The sequence below is a fragment of the Pelodiscus sinensis genome, chromosome 11 (genome assembly GCF_049634645.1).
Source record: "Pelodiscus sinensis isolate JC-2024 chromosome 11, ASM4963464v1, whole genome shotgun sequence".
Classification (NCBI taxonomy): domain Eukaryota; kingdom Metazoa; phylum Chordata; order Testudines; family Trionychidae; genus Pelodiscus; species Pelodiscus sinensis.
The window spans coordinates 487954-508404 of record NC_134721.1 but is presented as its reverse complement, the minus strand read 5'-3'; the positions used below and the strand labels follow the sequence as shown (position 1 = coordinate 508404).

Sequence of the window (20451 nt, the reverse complement as noted above, 5' to 3'; positions counted from 1 at the left end):
AGAGGCGAGGGTCGGACGCGGAGGGCGCTGGAGGCGGGCGGGGGACGGGGCAGGGGCAGGATCTTAGGACGGGAGGGGGGCATGTGGCGGGCCACTGGGGAAAGGGAATGTGTCTGGGGGCCAGGGAGAGGCGAGGGTCGGACGCGGAGGGCGCTGGAGGCGGGCGGGGGACAGGGCAGGGGCAGGATCTTAGGACGGGGAGGGGGGCATGTGGCGGGCCACTGGGGAAAGGGAATGTGTCTGGGGGCCAGGGAGAGGCGAGGGTCGGACGCGGAGGGCGCTGGAGGCGGGCGGGGGACAGGGCAGGGGCAGGGGGCAGAGAGCCGGCTGTGCCCCCGGCCCGGCAAGGGGAGCGAGCCCTGGCCAAGGGGCTACGGCGCAGGCCGCTGCGGGGGCTCCCCGAAGGGCCGAGCGCTCCGCGGGGCCAGCCAAGCCCGGGCCCGCGAGGCTCGTGGAGTCACCTCGGGAGCTGCCGGCCCCGGCCCTCGGCCAGCGCCCCGCCCCGCCCCGCCCCGGCTCCGCTCGCTGCACCCGCCGCCAGGAGCCGCCCCCGTTCTCAGCTGCCGGGTTCATAAGCGGCCGCCCCCGGCGCACTAGCCTTTCCGCTCCGACTCCCGGCCGCGGGCACCTGGGGCTCGGGGTAAGCGGCTGCTCGGCGCCGGGCGGGCGAGGCAGCGTTTCGGGGCGCGCCTTGGATCTGCGAGCCGTGGCAGCGCGGGGCCCAGCGCCTGTGCGGGCTGAGCGGGGCGCGAGCGGCTCGGCGGGGGCGGGGTCGTTCCGAGAAGGAATTTTTAAGGTGACACGTAAGGGGACTCCCTTTCCATAACCCCTCGCCCACGTTGAGTCCTAATCCGAACTAACCACGGGCCCTAAAGATGGCCACTCTGGTGGGTTGTGTCTAGACTGGCCAGTTTTTCCGGAAAATCGGCTGCTTTTCTGGAAAAACTTGCCAGCTGTCTACACTGGCCGCTTGAATTTCCACAAAAGCACTGACTTCCTAGGGTAAGAAATCAGTGCTTCTTGTGGAAATACTATGCTGCTCGGCTACGTCTAGACTGGCATGATTTTCCGGAAATGCTATTAACGGAAAAGTTTTCCGTTAAAAGCATTTTCGGAAAAGAGCATCTAGATTGGCACGGACGCTTTTCCTGAAAAGCACGTTTTGCAGAAAAGCATCCATGGCCAATCTAGACGCGCTTTTTCGCAAAACAAATCTACACTGGCTCTTTTGCGCAAACGGGAGCAGCATAGTATTTCCGCAAAAAGCACTGATTTCTTACAGTAGGAAGTCAGTGCTTTTGCGGAAATTCAAGTGGCCAGTGTAGACAGCTGGCAAGTTTTTCCGGAAAAGCAGCTGATTTTCCGGAAAAACTGGCCAGTCTAGACACAGCCCTCCCGTTCAGGCAAAAGTCCCTTTTGCGCAAAGCTTTTGCGCAAAGCTTTTGCGCAAAAGGGCCAGTGTAGACAGCTCAGATTTGTTTTCCACAAAAAAGCCCCGATCGCCATTTTCGCAAAGCGCGTCTAGATTGGCACGGACGCTTTTCCGCAAAAAGTGCTTTTGCAGAAAAGCGTCTGTGCCAATCTAGACGCTCTTTTCCGAAAATGCTTTTAACGGAAAACTTTTCCATTAAAAGCATTTCCGGAAAATCATGCCAGTCTAGACGTAGCCTGGGGTGTAAACAGGCATGCAGAGCCACATATTCTATTAAATTGTCATGAACATTCACCCATCCAGAGGCAATGGCTGCTCCCCCCACCTTCGGGTCGGTGCTTGATGTCCGTGTCAAAAAACGCACAATATTCTGTTTGCAAATGCGGAGGGGGGAAAGCAAGTGCCTGGCCAGTACACACGGGGTTCTGCCAGGCTGAGCTGGTGTTTTCACAGCTCTGTTTGTCCCAAAAATACCCCCGTGTCAGACAAATCCAGCACTGAAGCATCAGTTCAGTGCAAGACCAGCTCAGGACTTGCAAGCAGCCAATGAAAATGCTGCTATAGGAGGCGCTTCCCCCTGGGGATTTTTTTTTTTTTTTTTTTTTTTTTTTTGAGGGCCAATAGGCTAATTGGTGCCACCTGTTCTCAGGGACGCCAGCAAACTCAGATGGCCCAGTGGAACAGGAGTGGCTATTTCCGGAGCTCCGTTAGCAGAGATGTGAATCCTGACCTCAAAGCCGAAAGGCGGACTGCCTCCTTCAGCGTGGAAAGGCTCACGGCCGTATTGGATGGAGGCGCTGACAACACCAGGACACGGCGGGCAATGGGTAAGTGGGCTTTAAAACATTCGGTGCTTTCTGGATGAGAGACTTCCAGGTCCCTGGTGTGTCTGCTGCATCTCTGCCGCGCTGCCTCTGGTACCCAGCGAGCCGCCTTCTCCTCAGATCCAGCAATACAAAATTAAACCAGAGACGCTGTGATTAGGGGCGTACAGCCAGAGCAGGGCTCAGGGCCAGGCTGCTCAGCTGATGTCAGTCAGTCTAACCACTGAAGCTACACAAACTTACACCAAACATGCTTGCCTCCACTTTCCTCCTCACAATCCCTGAGTGATTTGCCAGGGTGCAATAAATTAGGCAAAACCGATTAGTAAGGCTAGAATTTTGTCATGGGTATTTTTAGTAAAAGTCACAGATGGGTCATGGGCAATAAAGAAAAATTCACAGAAGCCAGTGACTTGTCCCTGGTGTTTACTAAAAATACCCACGATGAAATGGGAAGGGCCTAGACAGTGGTGGAGTGACTCTAGGGTCCCTCTGTCCTTGCGCAGTCCCCCAGCTGCTGTGGCAATACCCCTGCTGCCCCATGGTGGCTCAAAGTTTGGGTGCCCACTACCTCAGGCAGCAGGGATACCTCAGAGCTACCTGCCACTGTGAGAAGGGTGGGACCCTGCAGCTGAAGTCTGCAACCTCCCTGATAAAATCATAGTCTGACACAAAACACAGCGTAAAAAACCTTGGTCGCCCTTTAATAAAGCTAGAAAAGTAGGAAGAACAGTTAAAGCATTTGCATTGGAAAATATTAACCAAGGATTTTATTTTAACTACATCCCTGGTTCCCTTTGCCATTCGTGGAGAGAGTGGTTTGGAACATGAACCCTCCCTCCCCCATGTGAAGTATCGTTTATAGTTAACTTACTGGACTTGCTTTTGTTAATGCTCCTCTTTTCATGCCTGGGAACGGGAGCAGTGACGCCTCCCGCTGTAAGCCGCCACTAGAAAGCACACCCAGGAGTCTCAGGGCAGTTCGGTTTCATTTTAAAGAACAGCAGGCTGCAGGGAAATTGAGCTTCGGGGCTCACTTGAGCGATTGCTCACGGCCAACATCCCTGTCCTGCAGCTGCACAGCGGATAGTTTGCATCGTATATTGCAGATCAGCCCTGAGGCAGGAGCCTACAGTTCACAAATTAAACTATTGTGTAGCAAAATCATAATTCACAGCTGAGAGTTGGTTGCATGAATTTAAGGGAGAGCAACGGTCTCAAGTTGCAGGGGGGGAGGTCTAGGTTGGAGATTAGGAAAAACTATTTCCCTAGGCGGGTGGTGAAGCACTGGGCTGGGTTCCCTAAGGAGGGGGTGGAATCTCCATCCCTAGAGGTGTTTCAGTCCCGGCTTGACCAAGCCCTGGCTGGGGTGATTGAGTTGGGGCTGGTCCCCTGGGGCAGGGGGCTGGACTCGATGACTCCGGAGGTCTCTGCGAGCCCTAATCGGCTATGACCCTGTGAGAGGGTTGGAGCAAACAGCCGCTCAGCACAGAGCGGAGAGAGTCTAGTCAGAACGGCTGGTAGCTCTCTGAACGGCCAAAGGTCCTTGCTTCAGTGGCTTCTGTAGCGGCTCCAGGCCACTCACGTCTTTGAGCGGCTCCTCTCTGCGGTGCATGTAAAGCAGCCAGGACATGTTCATAACCCCAGGCTGTAGACGTACTTCACAGCGACCGTCCCGCTCAGAACGTTCCAAGCTCTCACAAAAGAGCGCACTCCACATCTCGTACACAAGATGGAGTGCAGCCCGTTGATTCAATTGCTTATTCTTTGGGGTTCAAACCTCTGTTCTCTCCCTGGGCCAGCTGGACACTGACTGTCCAACTCCCCGTCTGTGTGGTTCTCCTGCAGGCTGCACGTGGCCGCCCAACGAGCGCACGGCCGCGGCCGAGCTCAGCTGTGTGCTAAAGGTCACAGGTGGGCCGGGGTCTGCCAGGCTCCCAGCTGCAGGGCCCAGGGTCGGGGTCACTGGCAAGAGTCTGGGGTCAAGGCTGCCGGCCAGCCCTACAGGGTCAGGGATCTGGAGCTGCTGGCCCCAGGGAGTTGGGAACCTGGGCTCTGGGGCAACCCCAGGGGCCAGGGCAGCTGTGAGCTCTGTGGGTTGGAGCAGCCTGTCCTGCAGGCTCCAAGGGACAGGACCAGGGTGGCCTGCCCTGCATGCTCTGGGAGCGCGGGTGGCTTCCCAGCACCCCAGAGTCCAGGGCTTGGGCTCCCACCAGCCCCGCAAGCTCTGGGACAGCTGCACAGCAGAGGTCTGGGTCCAGGCGGCTGCCTGCCCAGGCACAGCAGGGGTCCGGGCAGCCAGCCTGACACAGCAAACCCCCGAAGGCCTGTAACTTGTAATGAGCCGGGAACCTCTGCCCTAAACTACAAGTGTGCCACTGATTTGGCTGGCCCTTCCCCCAGCTCTCTGTGTACCGTGCATCCCAGCATGCATTGCTCTGCGTGGCGCACGTGTCCCCGGGGCACTGCTCCGCTCCAGTACGGGACAGCGGCCGGGATGGTCCCAGATGCACTGATACAAAGAGCGAGGCAGCCTGGCAGATGGGGGCACAAACACGACCTGATCCGTGGCAGCCGCTTGCGTTCCCACGCCGCTCAGGGCTTGCTGAGAGACTGATCCTAGCGGGGCAGAGGCACCCCAGCTGCGTGACCCCAGAGCGAGCTCTTCTGTGCTGCTTTCCAGAGGCGGTTATCCACCGGGACCCGGTCTTTAGCAGAGAAAAGCAGTACTTCCAGAGCCAGAATGAGAGGTACGAGGCAGCAGTCAGGAAGGCTGTTCGCCTCAAGGAGAAGATGCTGCAAAGGGGCTGGACAGAAAACAGGCCTGAAACAAAGTACTTCTATAGGTAACGTTGCTAATGTGATTTTTCTTTTCAAAATACTGCCTGCATCACACCCTTCCCCCCCCTCCTCCCCCCCCCCCCCCCCCCCGTTGGTGAGAGGCTGGACTGTGCAGCTGATTGACAGGGGTTCACACACAAACAGGCTACAGCTTTTTACATGAGCACAGGGCCGGGAGAAGAGAAAAACATCAGCCTGAAGTTGCAAGGGAACACTCGAGAAGCAGCATGCAGCGGCTTCTGCAGAGTAATAAACTCGACTCAGCATGCTGCAGCTGCTTCCTCCCCTGCCCTTTCCCACACACCCTTCCCAGGAGAGCTGCCTGGAGGGACTCACCCCGGGCTGGATTAAGACATGCCATGGCCCTACGCTATATCAAGGTTAAGAGGCTCCAAGGCATAACCAAACAGATGTGTTATTCTAACGGAGAAGGCAAGAAGAGTAGAAATAATGACGCTTTATATTTGCATCTATACTGGTACATAGGCGAGGAGGCAACTCAAAACTAGCAATATTTAGAGATGTGAGCGCCTACTCGAGTAGTCGACTACCCAGTAAACTTAGGCTTATTGGGTAGAATGACAGAACACTAGCACAGGAAGGGATCTCGAGAGGTCATCAAGTCCAGTCCCCTGCCCTCATGGCAGGACCAAGCACGGTCTAGTTCATCCCTCACAGGTGTCTGTCTAACCTGCTCTTAAATATCTCCAGTGATGGAGATTTTACAACCTCCCTGGGCAACTTATTCTAGTTTTGAACCACCCTGATAGGAAGTTTTTCCTAAGGTCCAACCTAAACCTCCCTTGCTGCAATTTAAGTCCATTGCTTCTTGTCCTATCCTCAGAGGCCAAGGAGAACAATTTTTCTCCCTCCTCCCTGTGACACCCTTTTGGATACTTGAAACCTGCTATCGTGTCTCCTCTCAGTCTGCTCTTTTCCAAACTAAAGAGGTCCAATTCTTTCAATCTTCCTTCATAGCTCATATTTTCTAGATCTTTAATCATTCTTGTTGCTCTTCTCTGGACCTTCTCCAATTTCTCCATCTTTCTTGAAATGTGGCACCCAGAACTGGACACAGTACTCCGACTTACGCCTAACCAGCACAGAGCAGAGCGGAAGAACAACTCCTCCTGTCTTGCTCACCACACTCGACTACTCCCTTCCCACCCCTCTTGCTGCCTTTGCATGCAAAGGGGGGAAGTAGGAGCCAGAGATTAAAAGCTGGTTCCCCCCAGCACCGTCTCCGCAGGGGGGCAGAGCCGCAGTTGTCCTGGAGCGGACACAAGCTGAGACTGTTTAGTCGTGGCTCAGGCTGTCCCGGAAGCTAACCCTGCTGTTGCTCTGCAGATTAAATGTAGTAAGAGCCAGGCTACCTGCGTGTCCGGTTCCTATTATTGTTTACACTGTGAGCGCCCTCTCTTATCGACTAATCAAGTAGTCTACAAATTCCATCCACTACTCAATTAGCTGCTACTTAATATCCCTAGTAATATTTGTTGTAATGAGAAGCCCCCTCATTATCTGAGGCACTAAGCTCTAGCTTAGTTAGTCTGTGCAGAAGTCAGGCACTGCAGGTTTGCAACTCGTGATCTTTTTAAGCAATCCACAAGGACACGCAGAAACCCGTTCAGAATGCTGAGTGAAAGCGTGAGAGTGGGAAGCAAACACCGACCGAGCGCACTGACGGCCTGGGACAAGCAATGATAAAAGGTTCTGATGCCCAGAGCTGAAAGCAGAAAATGCTACTCGGGAGAGGCCACTAGTCTGAGCTGACAAGGTGGTTTGCAGAAAGCCACTACAGCGCCGCTTTCAACTTCATGAAGGAGGCAGGGACTTCACAGAGTTGCTGGATAAGTTCCATTTCTAATAAGAAAAATGTTTCTGGGTTGTGTATTGTATGCACGAAGCGGGGAAGCTGCTTCCCTGGCTTTCAGTGCCTTAGACTCCGAGTGCCGTGATAAAATAAGCAGCAGCTTTCCTCACATCAGAAAGTTACCAACCAGTGGGGAAAAGGAAACCAGTCAGCACCCTGATCACCCCCCTTTCTCTACAGATGTCCGTGGCACTAGTCATGTAGTGCAGGGTAAGCATGTGCATAAGTGAGTTATTGAAACAGGGCCCGAATGCAGAGGACTGAGTCCCTACCCTGCATCTCATACCGAATCAGTATCGCAGAGCCCGTTCCTAAGAGTCCAGTATCTGATAGTGAAACAGCAGCAAGTGTCTCTAAAAACTGTTCTGAACATCATTTTTACTAATGTGTATCCCTAGATAGACAGCTCAAGAGTTACTAAGTGTATCACCGCTATGCAGTGCAGTTTTCCTTCAAACACTCACTTGCACCTTTCTTCCCCCTCCCTCACCGCCCGACCCAGGTGATTTTGAAGCTTTCCAAGGTTCTGTATTCCTGGAAAGGAATGATCATTTATTAAAGAGAGCAGGTGCCCCATAGTTTTAAGTGAGGTGCCTATGATGGCACTGCAGTAAAGCAAGGGATTGTAAATAATCTAAGGCGATTGATCAGAACCCTCAGCTCCCCTGCGCAAAGATTTCCACCTGTGACCAAGCGGGAGCTGCCTTCTGTGCAGAAGTATCTGAGGGGTAGCCATGTTAGTCTGGATCTGAAAAAATGACAAAGAGTCCTGTAGCACTTTATAGTCTAACAGATGTACTGTATTGGAGCATAAGCTGTAATGGACAAAGACCCACTTCGACAGATGCATATCAAGTTGCCATGCATCTGGCGAAGTGGGTCTTTGCCCACAAAAGCTTATGCTCCAATACATCTGTGGCTGTGTCTAGACTGGCAAGTTTTTCCACAAAAGCAGCTGCTTTTGTGGAAAAACTTGCCAGCTGTTTATACCGGCCGCTTGAATTTCCGCAAGAACACTGACGATCTCATGTAAGAAATCAGTGCTTCTTGTGGAAATACCATGCTGCTCCCGTTCAGGCAAAAGTCCTTTTGCGCAAAAGGGCCAGTGTAGACAGCTCAGATTTGTTTTGCACAAAAAGCCCCGATGGCGAAAATGGCGATCGGGGCTTTTTTGCGTAAAAGCGCGTCTAGATTGGCACGGACGCTTTTCTGCAAAAAGTGCTTTTGCAGAAGAGTGTCCGTGCCAATCTAGATGCTCTTTTCTGCAAATGCTTTTAACGGAAAACTTTTCCGTTAAAAGCATTTGCGGAAAATCATACCAGTCTAGACGTAGCCCTGTTAGTCTATAAAGTGCTACAGGACTCTGTCGCTTCTGTGCAGAAGAAGCTCCTGAAGGAAGATGTCTTACCTTTTCTATTTGATAAAAATTAAATTAAATACTTCACAAAAGCAAACGTTACCAGGTGCTACTGAAATGATTATCCACAGGGCTCGACAAATCGCTGTTTCTACTCGCCTATGGCAAGTAGATTTCAGCCAGTCGCTCCATTTGCCCCGTTCACCAGCGCTGCACGCATGCGCAGGGCCGGGCTGGCGAGCAGATCACGCCGCGGTTTGTCGAGCCCTGATTATCCAAGTTTCTATGGGCTACGGAATCGCCAAACGTTCTGAGATGGCACCAGGCACTGGGGCTGCCTGGCACGTCATCAGGGGAACAGACTAGAATTTTTTTTAAAAACATCAGGTAAGTTCAAAGTTCTCTAAGCCCTAAGCGACAGCAGATGCGGTTCAGTCCGTTCCAGCTGAAACCAGTGGTGTCCAGTATGTTTGTGATTTAAATAGAAGGAAGCGGAAAGGGTAAAAAGAGAAGAAAGTTAATAAAAAACAGAGTTATGGGTCTGGATAGTGTTTTTAGAAGCTCAGTTCAGTGCTACTAACAACATCTTTCCACGCTGCTAGTTAAAGGACAAAGGAGGAGTGTTTTAGTTGGGATTGGTCCTGCTTTGGGCAGGGGGTCGGACTCGATGACTCCTGAGCCTTGTGAGTCTATGACACGTGACTTGTGAGCAAGATATGTTATGAGAGAGAAAATGGAACCAGCTTTGAAGGATTTTTTTTTTTTTTTGCACTGCTTGTGCAGATGTGCTGTTTCTCAAAAGCAGTGCAAGAGATTGGTAACAATGGAAACTCAGAATGGCATGTGCTAAGGATTGGTTACAACGCCTTTCGCATTTGCACAGCTGGAACTAGCACACATGCTGAACACTGTCCATACCTTCCTTCCAGGGCACTTGGAGGAGACGTAGCATTTAACGTCCATCGTGTCTTTAAGAACAGCATCTTGGCACTGGGAACAGATGAACAGATTGCCAAGTGGATCCCACTGGCTGAGAAATACCACATCATAGGGACCTACGCTCAGACTGAATTGGGACATGGTAAGTCTCCAGCGAAAATGTAGCGTTTCCTTAGGAAGAAAAACACTGGCCCAGATACTCAGTGGGTGTAAACTGGCTGAGCCTCATGGGCTTCATCTTAGGACATGGCTGAAGATTGTCCCAAAGGGCATCTCCTGTTGTAAACAATCAGCCGTTCCCACCCAAAAAAAGGCAGGGCTGTTGAGCTGTTCATCCGTGGTGCAGGTGAGAGTCCCAAAGGAAGGCGAAAAGCCTCTCTTGCTTTAGAGACGGCTGTGAAAATGAGTGTCCGAGAAAGTAAGCTGGAAGCTGATGCTTGCCTTTTGGTTCTGAAAATTCAGGCAAGTTCGATGCCAGAAAACTGGGATCCAAGAGGGTCACCTTGGTCCAGGGAGTTGGTTGGGAGACTGTATTTTTTTCTGTTCCTGGGAGAGGGATTTGCCAGGTTGCACCAAGGGTAGATGCACCTAGGACATTGGTGATAGGTAGCACAGACCAGGCTGGGGTCCAAACCAGAGAGTAAATCACAAAAGATTTGGAGAGTGTCCATACTAGACTCCAAAAAGGTGCAGCTACTGCTAATTAAGTGCCAAACTTAACTCAGAGGAAAACTGTAGTGTAAAAAGACTCCAGGAGCCTACAGGTTGGGCCCAGCTTTAATTATCCTATGGAGAGAGCTGCAAGAGCCCACACTGAATGCACAGCCTCTGGCAAATCCTTCTGCAGGGCAGAGGCCTTGGCTAGAGGGGGAGGGGAGAGAGCGAGCTAAGGAGCTACCGGAAGTCCAGTGTGTCTCTTCTGCGCTGAGGCTGTGAGGATGTGGGGTCTGTCCCTCAGATGACCCTGAGGGATTGTGTCCATTTATCTTCGTGAAGGGACATTTCTTCGGGGTTTGGAGACAACAGCGACTTTTGACACGTCCACTCAGGAATTCACACTGAATACGCCAAGGATCTCGGCAATGAAGTGGTGGCCTGGAGACCGTAAGTCCCAAACTCAGAACTGCACTCCAGTACACCTGTGCCCCACGAGGGTTCTGTGTGGCCGCAAGACATTAGTTTCCTGTTGCCCACGTGCAGGGCTGGCGGCTTCCGCTGGCTTCCATTCCCGTCGGTTTTTCCGACAGCGTTACTGATGTGATCCGCCCATAAAGCCAGGACAGGTGAAGGGAGGTGGGTGCTGACTGCACCCAACACTGCCTGTGCGAACGGCGCTGCTGCGGGCCAGTCAGCACCCCTGCAAATCCCAGGAACGCCAGCGCGATTAACACAACTACCCAGTCCTGGGAGACTCTTGTGATATGACAGTCTTGAGGCCCACTGAGACGAAGGAGGGTCATTTATGCGGCCCAGTCACTACCCTCGGCAACACTACAGGTCAGATCTCCCCCGGGGCACTCTCGGATCGGAATGAAGCCTGCAGTCGGTTTGCGGCCAGCAGGTGGCAGGCTGTCCCAATGTACACGAGAAAAGAGAAACTGGGAAGAGCCGGGGCTTTGTGCTCGCGGCAGAAGGCAGGCAGGCAGGAATAAATAGTTTTCTGGTCAGAGAGAAGAAAGGAGCCGGGGCTCAGGGCGTTTGCATCCTGTGCTTGTTTCCTTGCCTGCAATACTGGGATAACACCCAGTACCCCTGGCAGGGCATAGTGAGGCCACATTCACACGTGTCTGGAAAGCTACAGAAGTGCAGAATATCAATATTTCCAGGAAGCTGAGCGAGTGGGCGGCCACACAGGAGAGATTCAAATCCTGCCCAGCTGATCAGCAGAGCCCCCCACAGCCAGCAGCATGTGTTCCTCCCGGTGGTGCACGTCTGCACATGCCTCAGCATCCATAAAATGTATTCCACACATGGATGGAAAGCATTAGAGGGAACATTGATCAGGACCCATACTCTCAAGCCAGTGTCTCAGGTTCCCCTCGGCACGAGGGTGCTTGGAGCATTCCACACCCGGCTGCACAGCCCCGTGCAATGACTATGCCTCACTTAGCTCTTCAGTAGTATTGCAACGTGCCTACAAGTTGTGGACAATGTAACTATTTGCCTAGGTGAGCCGGTCTCATTTCCGAGGGAAATTGAGGCCCGGGAGGAAGTGACTTGCACAGGGTAGCATAGAAAATGAGCAGTGCGAGGAGAACTGCTCCCAAGATCCCGCTCAATCCACTAGATCCCATCTTCCTCAAGAAACCATTCGCTGTCGACCACTCTGGGCTATGCCAAACACCTGTGTCCGCGGCATTTAACTGTGCAAGCATGTAACGGATCGCATCTCTTTTCCCTTCTAGTGGGCAGATCGGCAACCCATGCTGTGGTTTTTGCCCAGTTGTACGTTAAAGGAGAGTGCTATGGCTTGCATCCCTTCATAGTGCAGATCCGCAGCCTTCGGGACCACCTGCCTGCACCAGGTAAGTGACTCCGGGTCCTGCCGAGAGCGATTCTTCAGGTGCCTTGTGCACTTCCCTCACAAAGTATTTTCTACAATCCTGGCTGTGAGTTTTGTTTATGCGGCCACCTGACAGCTGCCCCAACGAGGGACCAAGTACTAGTAAAGCTATCCCTGAACTTTCTGGGCAGGTCATGAGATGCTTACGGCTATGAAACGTGGCCACACGTAGCTATAATTCCCCAAATCCCGCTGGCAGCTCCAGCCTAAACCTACTTTCCACAGTGAAATGTCAAGAGCCCTAGTTGGGCGTCTGCGGCCATTTTCTCTATTAACCTTTGAGTCCGAGTCACCAGGCAGCGCGTACAAGTAGCTAGACGGGTACGGCAAACAAACCACCCCCTTGGGGCTCAGTTACCCCCTCCCTCGGTGGGAAAAGTTCTTCCAGGGAAGGGTCCGGGGAGCTGGATTTTTACCGCGCGCAAGATTTACAACCCTATTGAAGTGTTAAGAAAATGGGAGGGCCAGTGGAGGTAAACCGGCTTCGTTTTCCTTTTCCTTAGGGGTTACTGTGGGAGACATCGGTCCCAAAATGAATTTTGAACACATTGACAATGGCTACCTCATGCTGCAAAGCGTCACTATTCCCAGAGAAAACATGCTGGGAAGATTCTCTCAGGTAGGGGCATTAAATTACAAACACCCGCAGGCCGAGTTCTAGAACGTCTGGATTTAGGGCAAAATGTTCTCCTGGGACAGCTGACATCAGTGGGAGCTGCAGAGGAGGAAAGGATTTCCCTGAAGCCGAAATGTTCTCTGTACGTTACATGCTCGTAGTGGAGGCAGCAGCCCTCAAGCAGTTTCCCTGCATGACCCCATTTTCAATAGCCTGCTTCCCGCAGCCCCAGGCAGGACGTCATTTAAACAGCACCCTCGCCGCAGCGTGATCTCGCACACGCCACATACGCTGCGTGGAGGGTGCCATGTTGTAGAGCAAAATAGCATCCTCCGTGCAGCACGATCCCACCCGTACGGCGTGCGAGAGCTGGTGCCGTGCGAAAAGTCACATCCTCTGCACACGCAGGATTGTCGCGCTCTCTTCTGTTATTGGAGCGACCTGCCTGGGGTCACAACCTACCACTTGCGGGAGACGGATTGGGACGAGGCCAGATGCATTTCATGCAGCAGAAGAAAGCGCATGCATCTTAAAACGGGTGTTTTCTCTCTTATTGTCTGGACTCCCTAGCGCCAGTGCAAAATGACCACTGACAGCTCTCGCCTCCCAGGGCGCCGTTTATTACTCTGTACTTCCCGTTCTAGGTTCTACCAGATGGCACCTACGTGAAACGAGGGTCTGATAAGATTAACTACTTGACCATGATAGTGACCCGTGTTGAGATGTTGTGGGTGGAAGTTATACCCGCGCTGCAGAAGGCCTGCACCATCTCTGTGAGATATTCCGTGGTTCGCCGGCAGTCCAAGCTGAACCCCGGGTAAAGGCATGTGGATAAACAAGGGGGACAGGTGCAGAGTCACATGGTGCCCCCCCTCTCTATTTTATTCCTGTTTCCTTTCCCACGTGAGCCCGTCCCCATGTGACCAGTTTTTCTCCTTGAGGAAGGAAATTGCCACCTTCCAGCCAGTGCCTAGGCGACCCCATTCACAACCATGGTCCAAGAGGAGACCCGGCTCTGTGTGTTCAGCAGCCAGGAAAGATCGCTTGTTATATTCTCCCTGACTGGCCTCCCTTCAGGATTCTGTCATCCAGCTGAATCTTGACAAAACGCTGATGGTGCAGAGAATTCTTCTTCCACCCCATTCTGTTAATGGGTGAGACCTTCAACCAATTCCCTGGTGAACACAGAGTTGTTAACCCTGAAAAGGCTGCGTAGCTCAAATGCTTCTCTCTTTCGCCAACAGCTGGTCCCAGAAAAGGCCCTACCTTACCTACCTTGTTCCTAGCGGATAGCTAGAGTATAGAGTGCAGAATTCGAATAAGTCCCTGTGTAATGATTGTGTTAGACGGCTGTTGTCCAATTGGCCTAGACCCAAAACTGAACAGTCTCATGGTGTTTTTTAAAAGAATTCCAGTGAAAACAAAGCCTCGTTCAACTGTGCAAGCCAATCACTGCACCACTTTGCTAATAGGAAGCTGACTTGTTTAGTTTCATTGACAAGCTCAATTCTGGGCAAAAACTAAAGACAAAACAAAGTGAAGAATAAATTAGACCATTAAGAAAAGCTGCAAGGTCCAAATATTTTCGTAAACACGTAGGCCACCGTTCCCTCTGATTTGTCCTACCCCAAGTGGAATGAGTTTTCTTATGTGCACCAGTGTGGAGGGGACATGTGAGACATCACCTGCATATTGGTGCACGTACCAAAATGCATGTGCGGGAGTGGGGCTGGAGTTCTGAGTGTGGGAGGGGCTCAGGGCTGGGGTGCAGGACTGTGAGGGCTCCAGCTGGGAGCGAGGGCTCTAGTGTGGGGCTGGAGTTGAGGGGCTGACACAGAGGGTTGGGGTGCAGACTATAGGATGAGGCTGAAGGTTGAGGGTTTGGTGTGCAGAAGGGGGTGTAAAATCTGGTCTGGGGGCTTTGAGTTCCAAGAGGTGCTCAGGGATGTGGTTTGGGCTAACCTGAGGACGCTGGGGATGGTGAAGAGGGGCCCCTTTCCCTGGCCATGGCAGGTTGGTGCTGGGGCCTGTGGAAGGGACGCTCCCTTACTCCCTCCCACCAGCCACAGCAGCTTGGCCGTGGCAGCTTCAGGGCGTGGGGAATAGGGCTTGACCCACAGACTAGGGGTCTTTTACTTTTTTCATTTTAATCTAACATTGCACATTAAAAATACACAGTTTGTATTCCAGGGAGCTTTTGCAGCGTGACCATTTGGACTGGCCAGTTAATAACGCAAGACAATCTACGTGTGTGTTGCTGCATAAGGAAGTTGTTGCTAGGACTCTTCCCGTCTGTCTTCTATTATTCTTTCCCTGGCTGAAAAGGAATTTTTGCTAAAGCCCCTTCACTTTCTGTGCCTTTATTGCAGAAATCGGTGGCGGGAGCGGGTGAGTTTGTGAGCTGCTTTCAGACCAGAGATCCTGCTTGCAAAGCAAGAATACTTGGGGCTCCTTAGATAAGAAAGACATTGGAAGCTAAACTAATGAGTATTGCTGTCCACAGCTTTCATACCTTATCATAAAACATCTTCCTCCAGGGAGGCAGAGGCAAAAATCCTAGACTACCAGACTCAGCAACAGAAGCTACTACCTCTGCTAGCAACAGCCTATGCCTTGCATTTCATGAATGCCTACGTGAACAAGTTCTACAGCAAAGGGTACACAGAGATCAGAGAGGGGAACTTTGATTCACTACCCGAGGTAATTTGCAGCAAAAGTAATGAAAAATCATGACTGTTTGCACAGAGATCCCCAGATCTCATAATTAACGTACAAAGTACCCCAGTAGGTAGATTGGGAACAGAAGTTCTGGGCTGTTTGCCTGAGACCCACAGTGAGGGTACAGCTCAGATCGGGAAATTCAGCTACGTGCATGCAAAAGACAGCATGTGGAAGGTGTGTGAGCTTGAAGAAACATCGCTTCAATGAGCTGTTAGCTCAGACTGGCTCGAAAGATTCACTTCTGACTTTCCATGCTCCAGATAATGTTCCCTTCTGGGCTGAGACCCAGTGTGTAACCTGGAGCGCCTGTACATTGGGCTTAGGATGAAGGTGCCTTCTGCACACAGGTGGTGGAATCTATTTGAGGCCAGACTAGACGATCACACTCGTCCCTTCTGGGAATGTGCTTTTCTTTATGGCCCTGCTGTTTGGCCCATCCGCGGAGCACCTCAGGAAAAAAAACGGGTTCAGTATCCACCGGCAGCCACCATCAGCTCCTGACAGCGCCTCCTACCTACCGCAGCAGCTGCTCAGCAGGGTGTGGGAGGCACTGGGGGAGGGGTGGGTGCTCAGGAGACAGGGTGCAGTGGGGCAGAGAGTGGCAGGGCGGGGGCACAAAGAGGTGGGCAAGGTGGCATTGGAGCAGGGTTTGGGGATTGAGCACCTTAGAGAAATGAGGGAGCCAGAGCCTGTGACGCCTCCAGGCGCATGCTGCAGCATGAACTAAATGTACCAAGCTTGCAGGGCAGAGTTAATTCAAACTAGCTACCTTTTGGTTCCTGCCCACAGCATCAGACTGCTGCGAGGCCACACACGGTAGGGCCACGTAGTAAGCCTATGAATCACGTGGCAGCACCGTTTGTAAAAAGTGCACATGGTGTGAGCTGGACAGAAACCGGGCCCGAGTTTGCATGTCCCCGCCACTGGAGGAGCTACACGGTCAGACGCACCGGAGATTATAATTCAGCTTTTTGCCAACTTCGAATGCCCTTATCACAGAAACACTATGCAACCCCTTCTCAGTTAACGCCTTCTCTGCTTTGTGCAGCTTCACGCACTCACCTCAGGCCTTAAAGCCATCATCACAGACTACTGCACGGCAGGAGCGGAGGTCTGCCTCAGAGCCTGCGGAGGCCACGGCTACTCTGCACTGAGCGGACTCCCTTTTCTGTATACTAAAGTAGCTGCGTCTTGCACTTATGAAGGGGACAACACTGTTCTGTTCCTGCAGACGGCCAGGTAACTACACGGCCCTGTTTGTGTCTGCGCCTGCCTCCTCGTCCTCTCTCGCCCTGCCGCGCCCTCTCCAGAGCAGGCCCGACAGCAGTAGCTCTCACAGGCTGCTCGGTTCTCACCCCCGCAGGCAGGGAAGAAGGGTGACACGTCACCGTCCGGCCAGTGGAGTAACTATTGGCAGGCCCACCCACCCGCAGTCCTGGCTCTGCTCCCAGCCACACATGGGGCGGGCACTGGCACCCCAACCTTGTTCCCCGCCAGAAGCAGGGGGCAGGCGGAGTGGGGAAGCCCGCGCAGCTCTCCCAGCAAGGCCGCCCCGCCCCTACCCCTGGGGCCCCCTGTACTGCTTGGTGGCAAGAGGTGGAAGGAGCTTGTTAAACAGCCAGCGGAGAGACTGCAGAACCCCACGTGGTCCACACACACTCCCAGCGTGTCATCCTTCGTGCGTGAGGGGGGGCCCTCCGGATCAGAGTTCTAGAGAGACAGCCCCATGGCAACCCTCCTGGGCTCATTATGCCATAGAAATAATCACACCTGCACACACTCTAGGCTCTTCCTGCTGTGCTCAGGCACCCCAGCCCCATGCCCCGCAGCAGCAGTGCAAGCATCCCAACCTGCTCCAGGCACCTCCTCCCATCCCCCCCCTCCTGGCCCCATCACTGCCCACCCAACTGAAGTCAGAGCCTACCCAGCCGTCCCCTTCTCGCTGTGCCAGTCCCTAGTAGCTTCAGATTCCAGGATGGGGGTTTGTAAACAGATTGGACAGGTGCTTAGCTCAAGATCCTGTCATGGGGAGGTGAAATTAACATACTCCTGCCCCACGATAAGACTTCGGGGAAGAGTTTCCATTGGAAGATGTTGCCTTTTAGGGTCATTTTAAATAATGGTTAAATTCCAAAGATGTTGCTTTCCCTTGGATACATAGCGCATTCATTACCTGCAGTGGATAAAACACAGTAAAGATGCAGTGCTAACCCCTAACTGGGGTAATAAAACATGCCCTTCTCTAAACGGGTTGGAGGGAAATAGCAGGAGTTCCGTTATTCCTCTCCAGCTCATCTGCGGAAGTGGGTCTTGCCCACGGAAGCTCGCGATACTCTAAGGAGCCACAGGACTACTCCTTGTTTTTAAAGTTACAAACTAACATGGCAACCCCTCTGAGGCTTTAACTAAGCGGGAAGATCTAGCTCTCGCCCTGAGAGAGATCCACCCGCCACTTCCCACCCACGGCGTTTGTGGGCAGCACCGTCACAGACAGGATGCACTCAGATGATCTCTGTCTATGCCAGGTACTCCGGGCGAGGGTCCATCCAAATTGGGGCTGAGCTCACCGTGGGGAAGCTCACCCTGCTGCTGCCCATGTGCTACAGAAAGCCAGGGCCATCACGAGATTACTAAACACACCACACAGAAAACACAATGCTTCCGACTTTTGGTGGGACGCAGTAACTCACTGCTCCTCCCTCCCCCCAGGCAGAGACACGTGACGCCTTACAGTAGCTTGCACAGAACTGGTCCAGGGCAGCCCATTGCATGCGCCAAGGACAGATACTTTAAGGCTAAATGTCCTAATGTGGAAACTAAGCCCTCAGCCTGAGTGTGCACCGAGGCCGGGCGCTGGTCTCCCGTAAAGGAGGGGAGAAGCAGCTTCGGTTACGAAGCAGCCGAAGGGAGTCATGGCTTAATACCTGGCGTAGGACCTGTCCAGCCCTGCTTGGCTAGGCGGATGTCAAATGGGACACAGCCAAGGGGGGCACACAAGAGGAGACGGGAGCTTGTGATGGGAAGGAGGTTCCTCTATTCCCCTCACCTCATACCAGAGGAGAAAGGGTCCTACATTTTGACAGTAACCCAGCAGGTTTCTCACCGTGACCCGATACGCATTCAGATACCTTTCCCGGGTTTGCGTCTGGCTTCTGCTGAAGAACCCTCACGTCTCCTCAGCGGAGGTCACTTTCAGGCCTGTTGCCATTCTGGAACCATACCATGCTAAGAGCCCATTGTGTTATCTTGTTGCCAGGTATCTGGTAAAGTGCCTTGCAGCAGTTCACGCCGGCCAGCCCACCCCGCCGTCTGTGGCCTATTTGTCTTTAACGAACTCCGGAAAGTGTTGGGTCAGGACTGAGGCAGACTTGCTTAAACCAGACATTTACGCGGAGGCCTATCGGCGCAGAGCAAGCAGGTCAGTAAAGAGGGACTGAAGGAAAAACGTCTTCAGTTTAACATTCAGGTAACCCTGGAATCCAAATCCTTCCTCACAAATACGGAAGCCACCAAAATCGGCTTCTTAGCTTAAAGGAGACAGTGTGACGCTGTTCCTGCTGAAATGAAGATTCTGCCCCTTCCTCATGGTGCCCATGCAAGTGAATCAGTTTTTAGTGCTCCGGACCCTGCTAATATTAAACTTCTAAATGCAGATAAAGCATCAGATGCTAGAAACTTAATTCCTTCTTCAAATTGTCCGTACAGCCCCAACGCAATGCAGCTCCAACTCTGCTTCTAGCCACTGAGTACTACAGCAGATCAGCACTAACGATACACGTCCTCACACTTACAGATGGAGACATCCCCGTCTCTGGAACCCAGGAAAACCTAGCAAGCCACATACATAGATCTGTACTGTAGTACAGGGCGACTCAAATTTGGAAACCCCGGGAACCACAATGATACTTACAACACATGCTGAGGGCTGCAACTTAAGTGTAATTCCATGAACATGCAAATATATGCAAATAGCTTCTTTCACACTGACAGGCATGAATACAAAGATTAAGGCAAGACTACACAACACACAGGCCCCATTTAAGTCAGTTCTGCTGATATTAATAAAAAGCAATTTTTATCTGATTTCCACCCCTATGATGGCACTTTTAATGAGCAATGACAGTCCAGGAATTTAACTACTAAAACGCATATCAACTGAAGACCATTCTATTGGCTACTTTTGTTTTGGCTCCCACCTGCGGGCCGCGTGTTGAGCCCCATGTAAATCCAAACTGCACCACAGGCTGCAAACAAACAGGCTGTGGGCTGTGTTTTGAGTAGCCCTGCTACAGTGTCTTAGAACTGTATCTGGCCTCATGTACTGAATAGTCTGTCACTTCAGTTCCTTAAATCCATCGCACTCTCTCACCTCCTTCCAAAGCTAAGGAAATGTCACATGGGTCCCAGCTACACAGAGACGGGAGCTGCTATGGGTGGAGGTCCTGTAGTGGAGGAGTTGCCGAGTGCTCCTCTTTGACTTGTGGTTAGATGGTTTCAGTTTCCCTGACCAAAGCGCTCTGCTTTCAGAATAGGTGGAATGAAATTCGTTTCCAGTACTCCCTTCAGAATGCCTTTGGCTCGGTGGGTATGTACCGTGGTGTGTATAGTGTGTGTTTACAGACATGTACTCAAGACACAACTTTCTCCCCAGGCTCCTCAGCACGGCAGCAGCCAAACTACAGGCTTTGATTCAGTCCGGAGCTGAGGAGTACGTGGCATGGAACAGGTGCACAGTACAGCTGGTACAGGCTGCGAAGGTCAGTACAAGTCCAGTATTCATGAGCCCTGCCAGCTACGGCTAACACCACACAACAGAACCCATGGTCAGCTTAAACAGACCCAGTAACATTATTTACTGTTCCTCTGACAGAAGCACCTATTCTGTCGTATTCCGCTCCCTGCCACTGACACCTAGAGCTCCCGGGGGAGATCTGGGCCCTATTGTGCTAGGCACAGTACAAACACTGAGAAACACACTTCCTGTCCAAGAGACCTTATGGTCAAGAAAACAAGGGGCAGGAGGGGAAGCAAAATCACAGAGAGGTGAAGAGACTCACCCATGGTCATGCACCAGCCAGTAGCAGAGGAACTAGCTTCCACCTCCATTCCCTGTACCCCAGAACGCACCATCTCCAGTTACCATTGAACTCAACTGCTGCTGAAAACGTCCATTCATGTCCCTTTGACATCGGTGCTAGAATCAGAAAAAGTTGTGCGGTCATTGGGCCAAATTTACCCCGACTTAAGTCTGTGGAAGTCTCGGAGTAATTGCCAGGGTGAATTAG

General features: G+C 52.3%; 1 protein-coding gene across 1 annotated transcript in view; it reads left to right on the top strand.

Annotated features, from left to right (window-relative positions):
• The first annotated feature begins 518 nt into the window (after window positions 1–518).
• Window positions 519–20451, top strand: part of ACOX2 (acyl-CoA oxidase 2) — a 31738-nt gene continuing 11805 nt past the window's right edge. Inside the window, exons 1-12 of the mRNA XM_075938403.1 lie at window positions 519–640; window positions 2082–2259; window positions 4940–5102; window positions 9257–9408; window positions 10263–10370; window positions 11672–11791; window positions 12333–12448; window positions 13090–13262; window positions 14983–15145; window positions 16215–16405; window positions 18423–18584; window positions 19818–19923. Coding sequence (XP_075794518.1) covers window positions 2100–2259; window positions 4940–5102; window positions 9257–9408; window positions 10263–10370; window positions 11672–11791; window positions 12333–12448; window positions 13090–13262; window positions 14983–15145; window positions 16215–16405; window positions 18423–18584; window positions 19818–19923 — 1614 coding nt within the window. The 5' untranslated portion in view covers window positions 519–640; window positions 2082–2099. The remainder of the gene's footprint in view (window positions 641–2081; window positions 2260–4939; window positions 5103–9256; window positions 9409–10262; window positions 10371–11671; window positions 11792–12332; window positions 12449–13089; window positions 13263–14982; window positions 15146–16214; window positions 16406–18422; window positions 18585–19817; window positions 19924–20451) is intronic.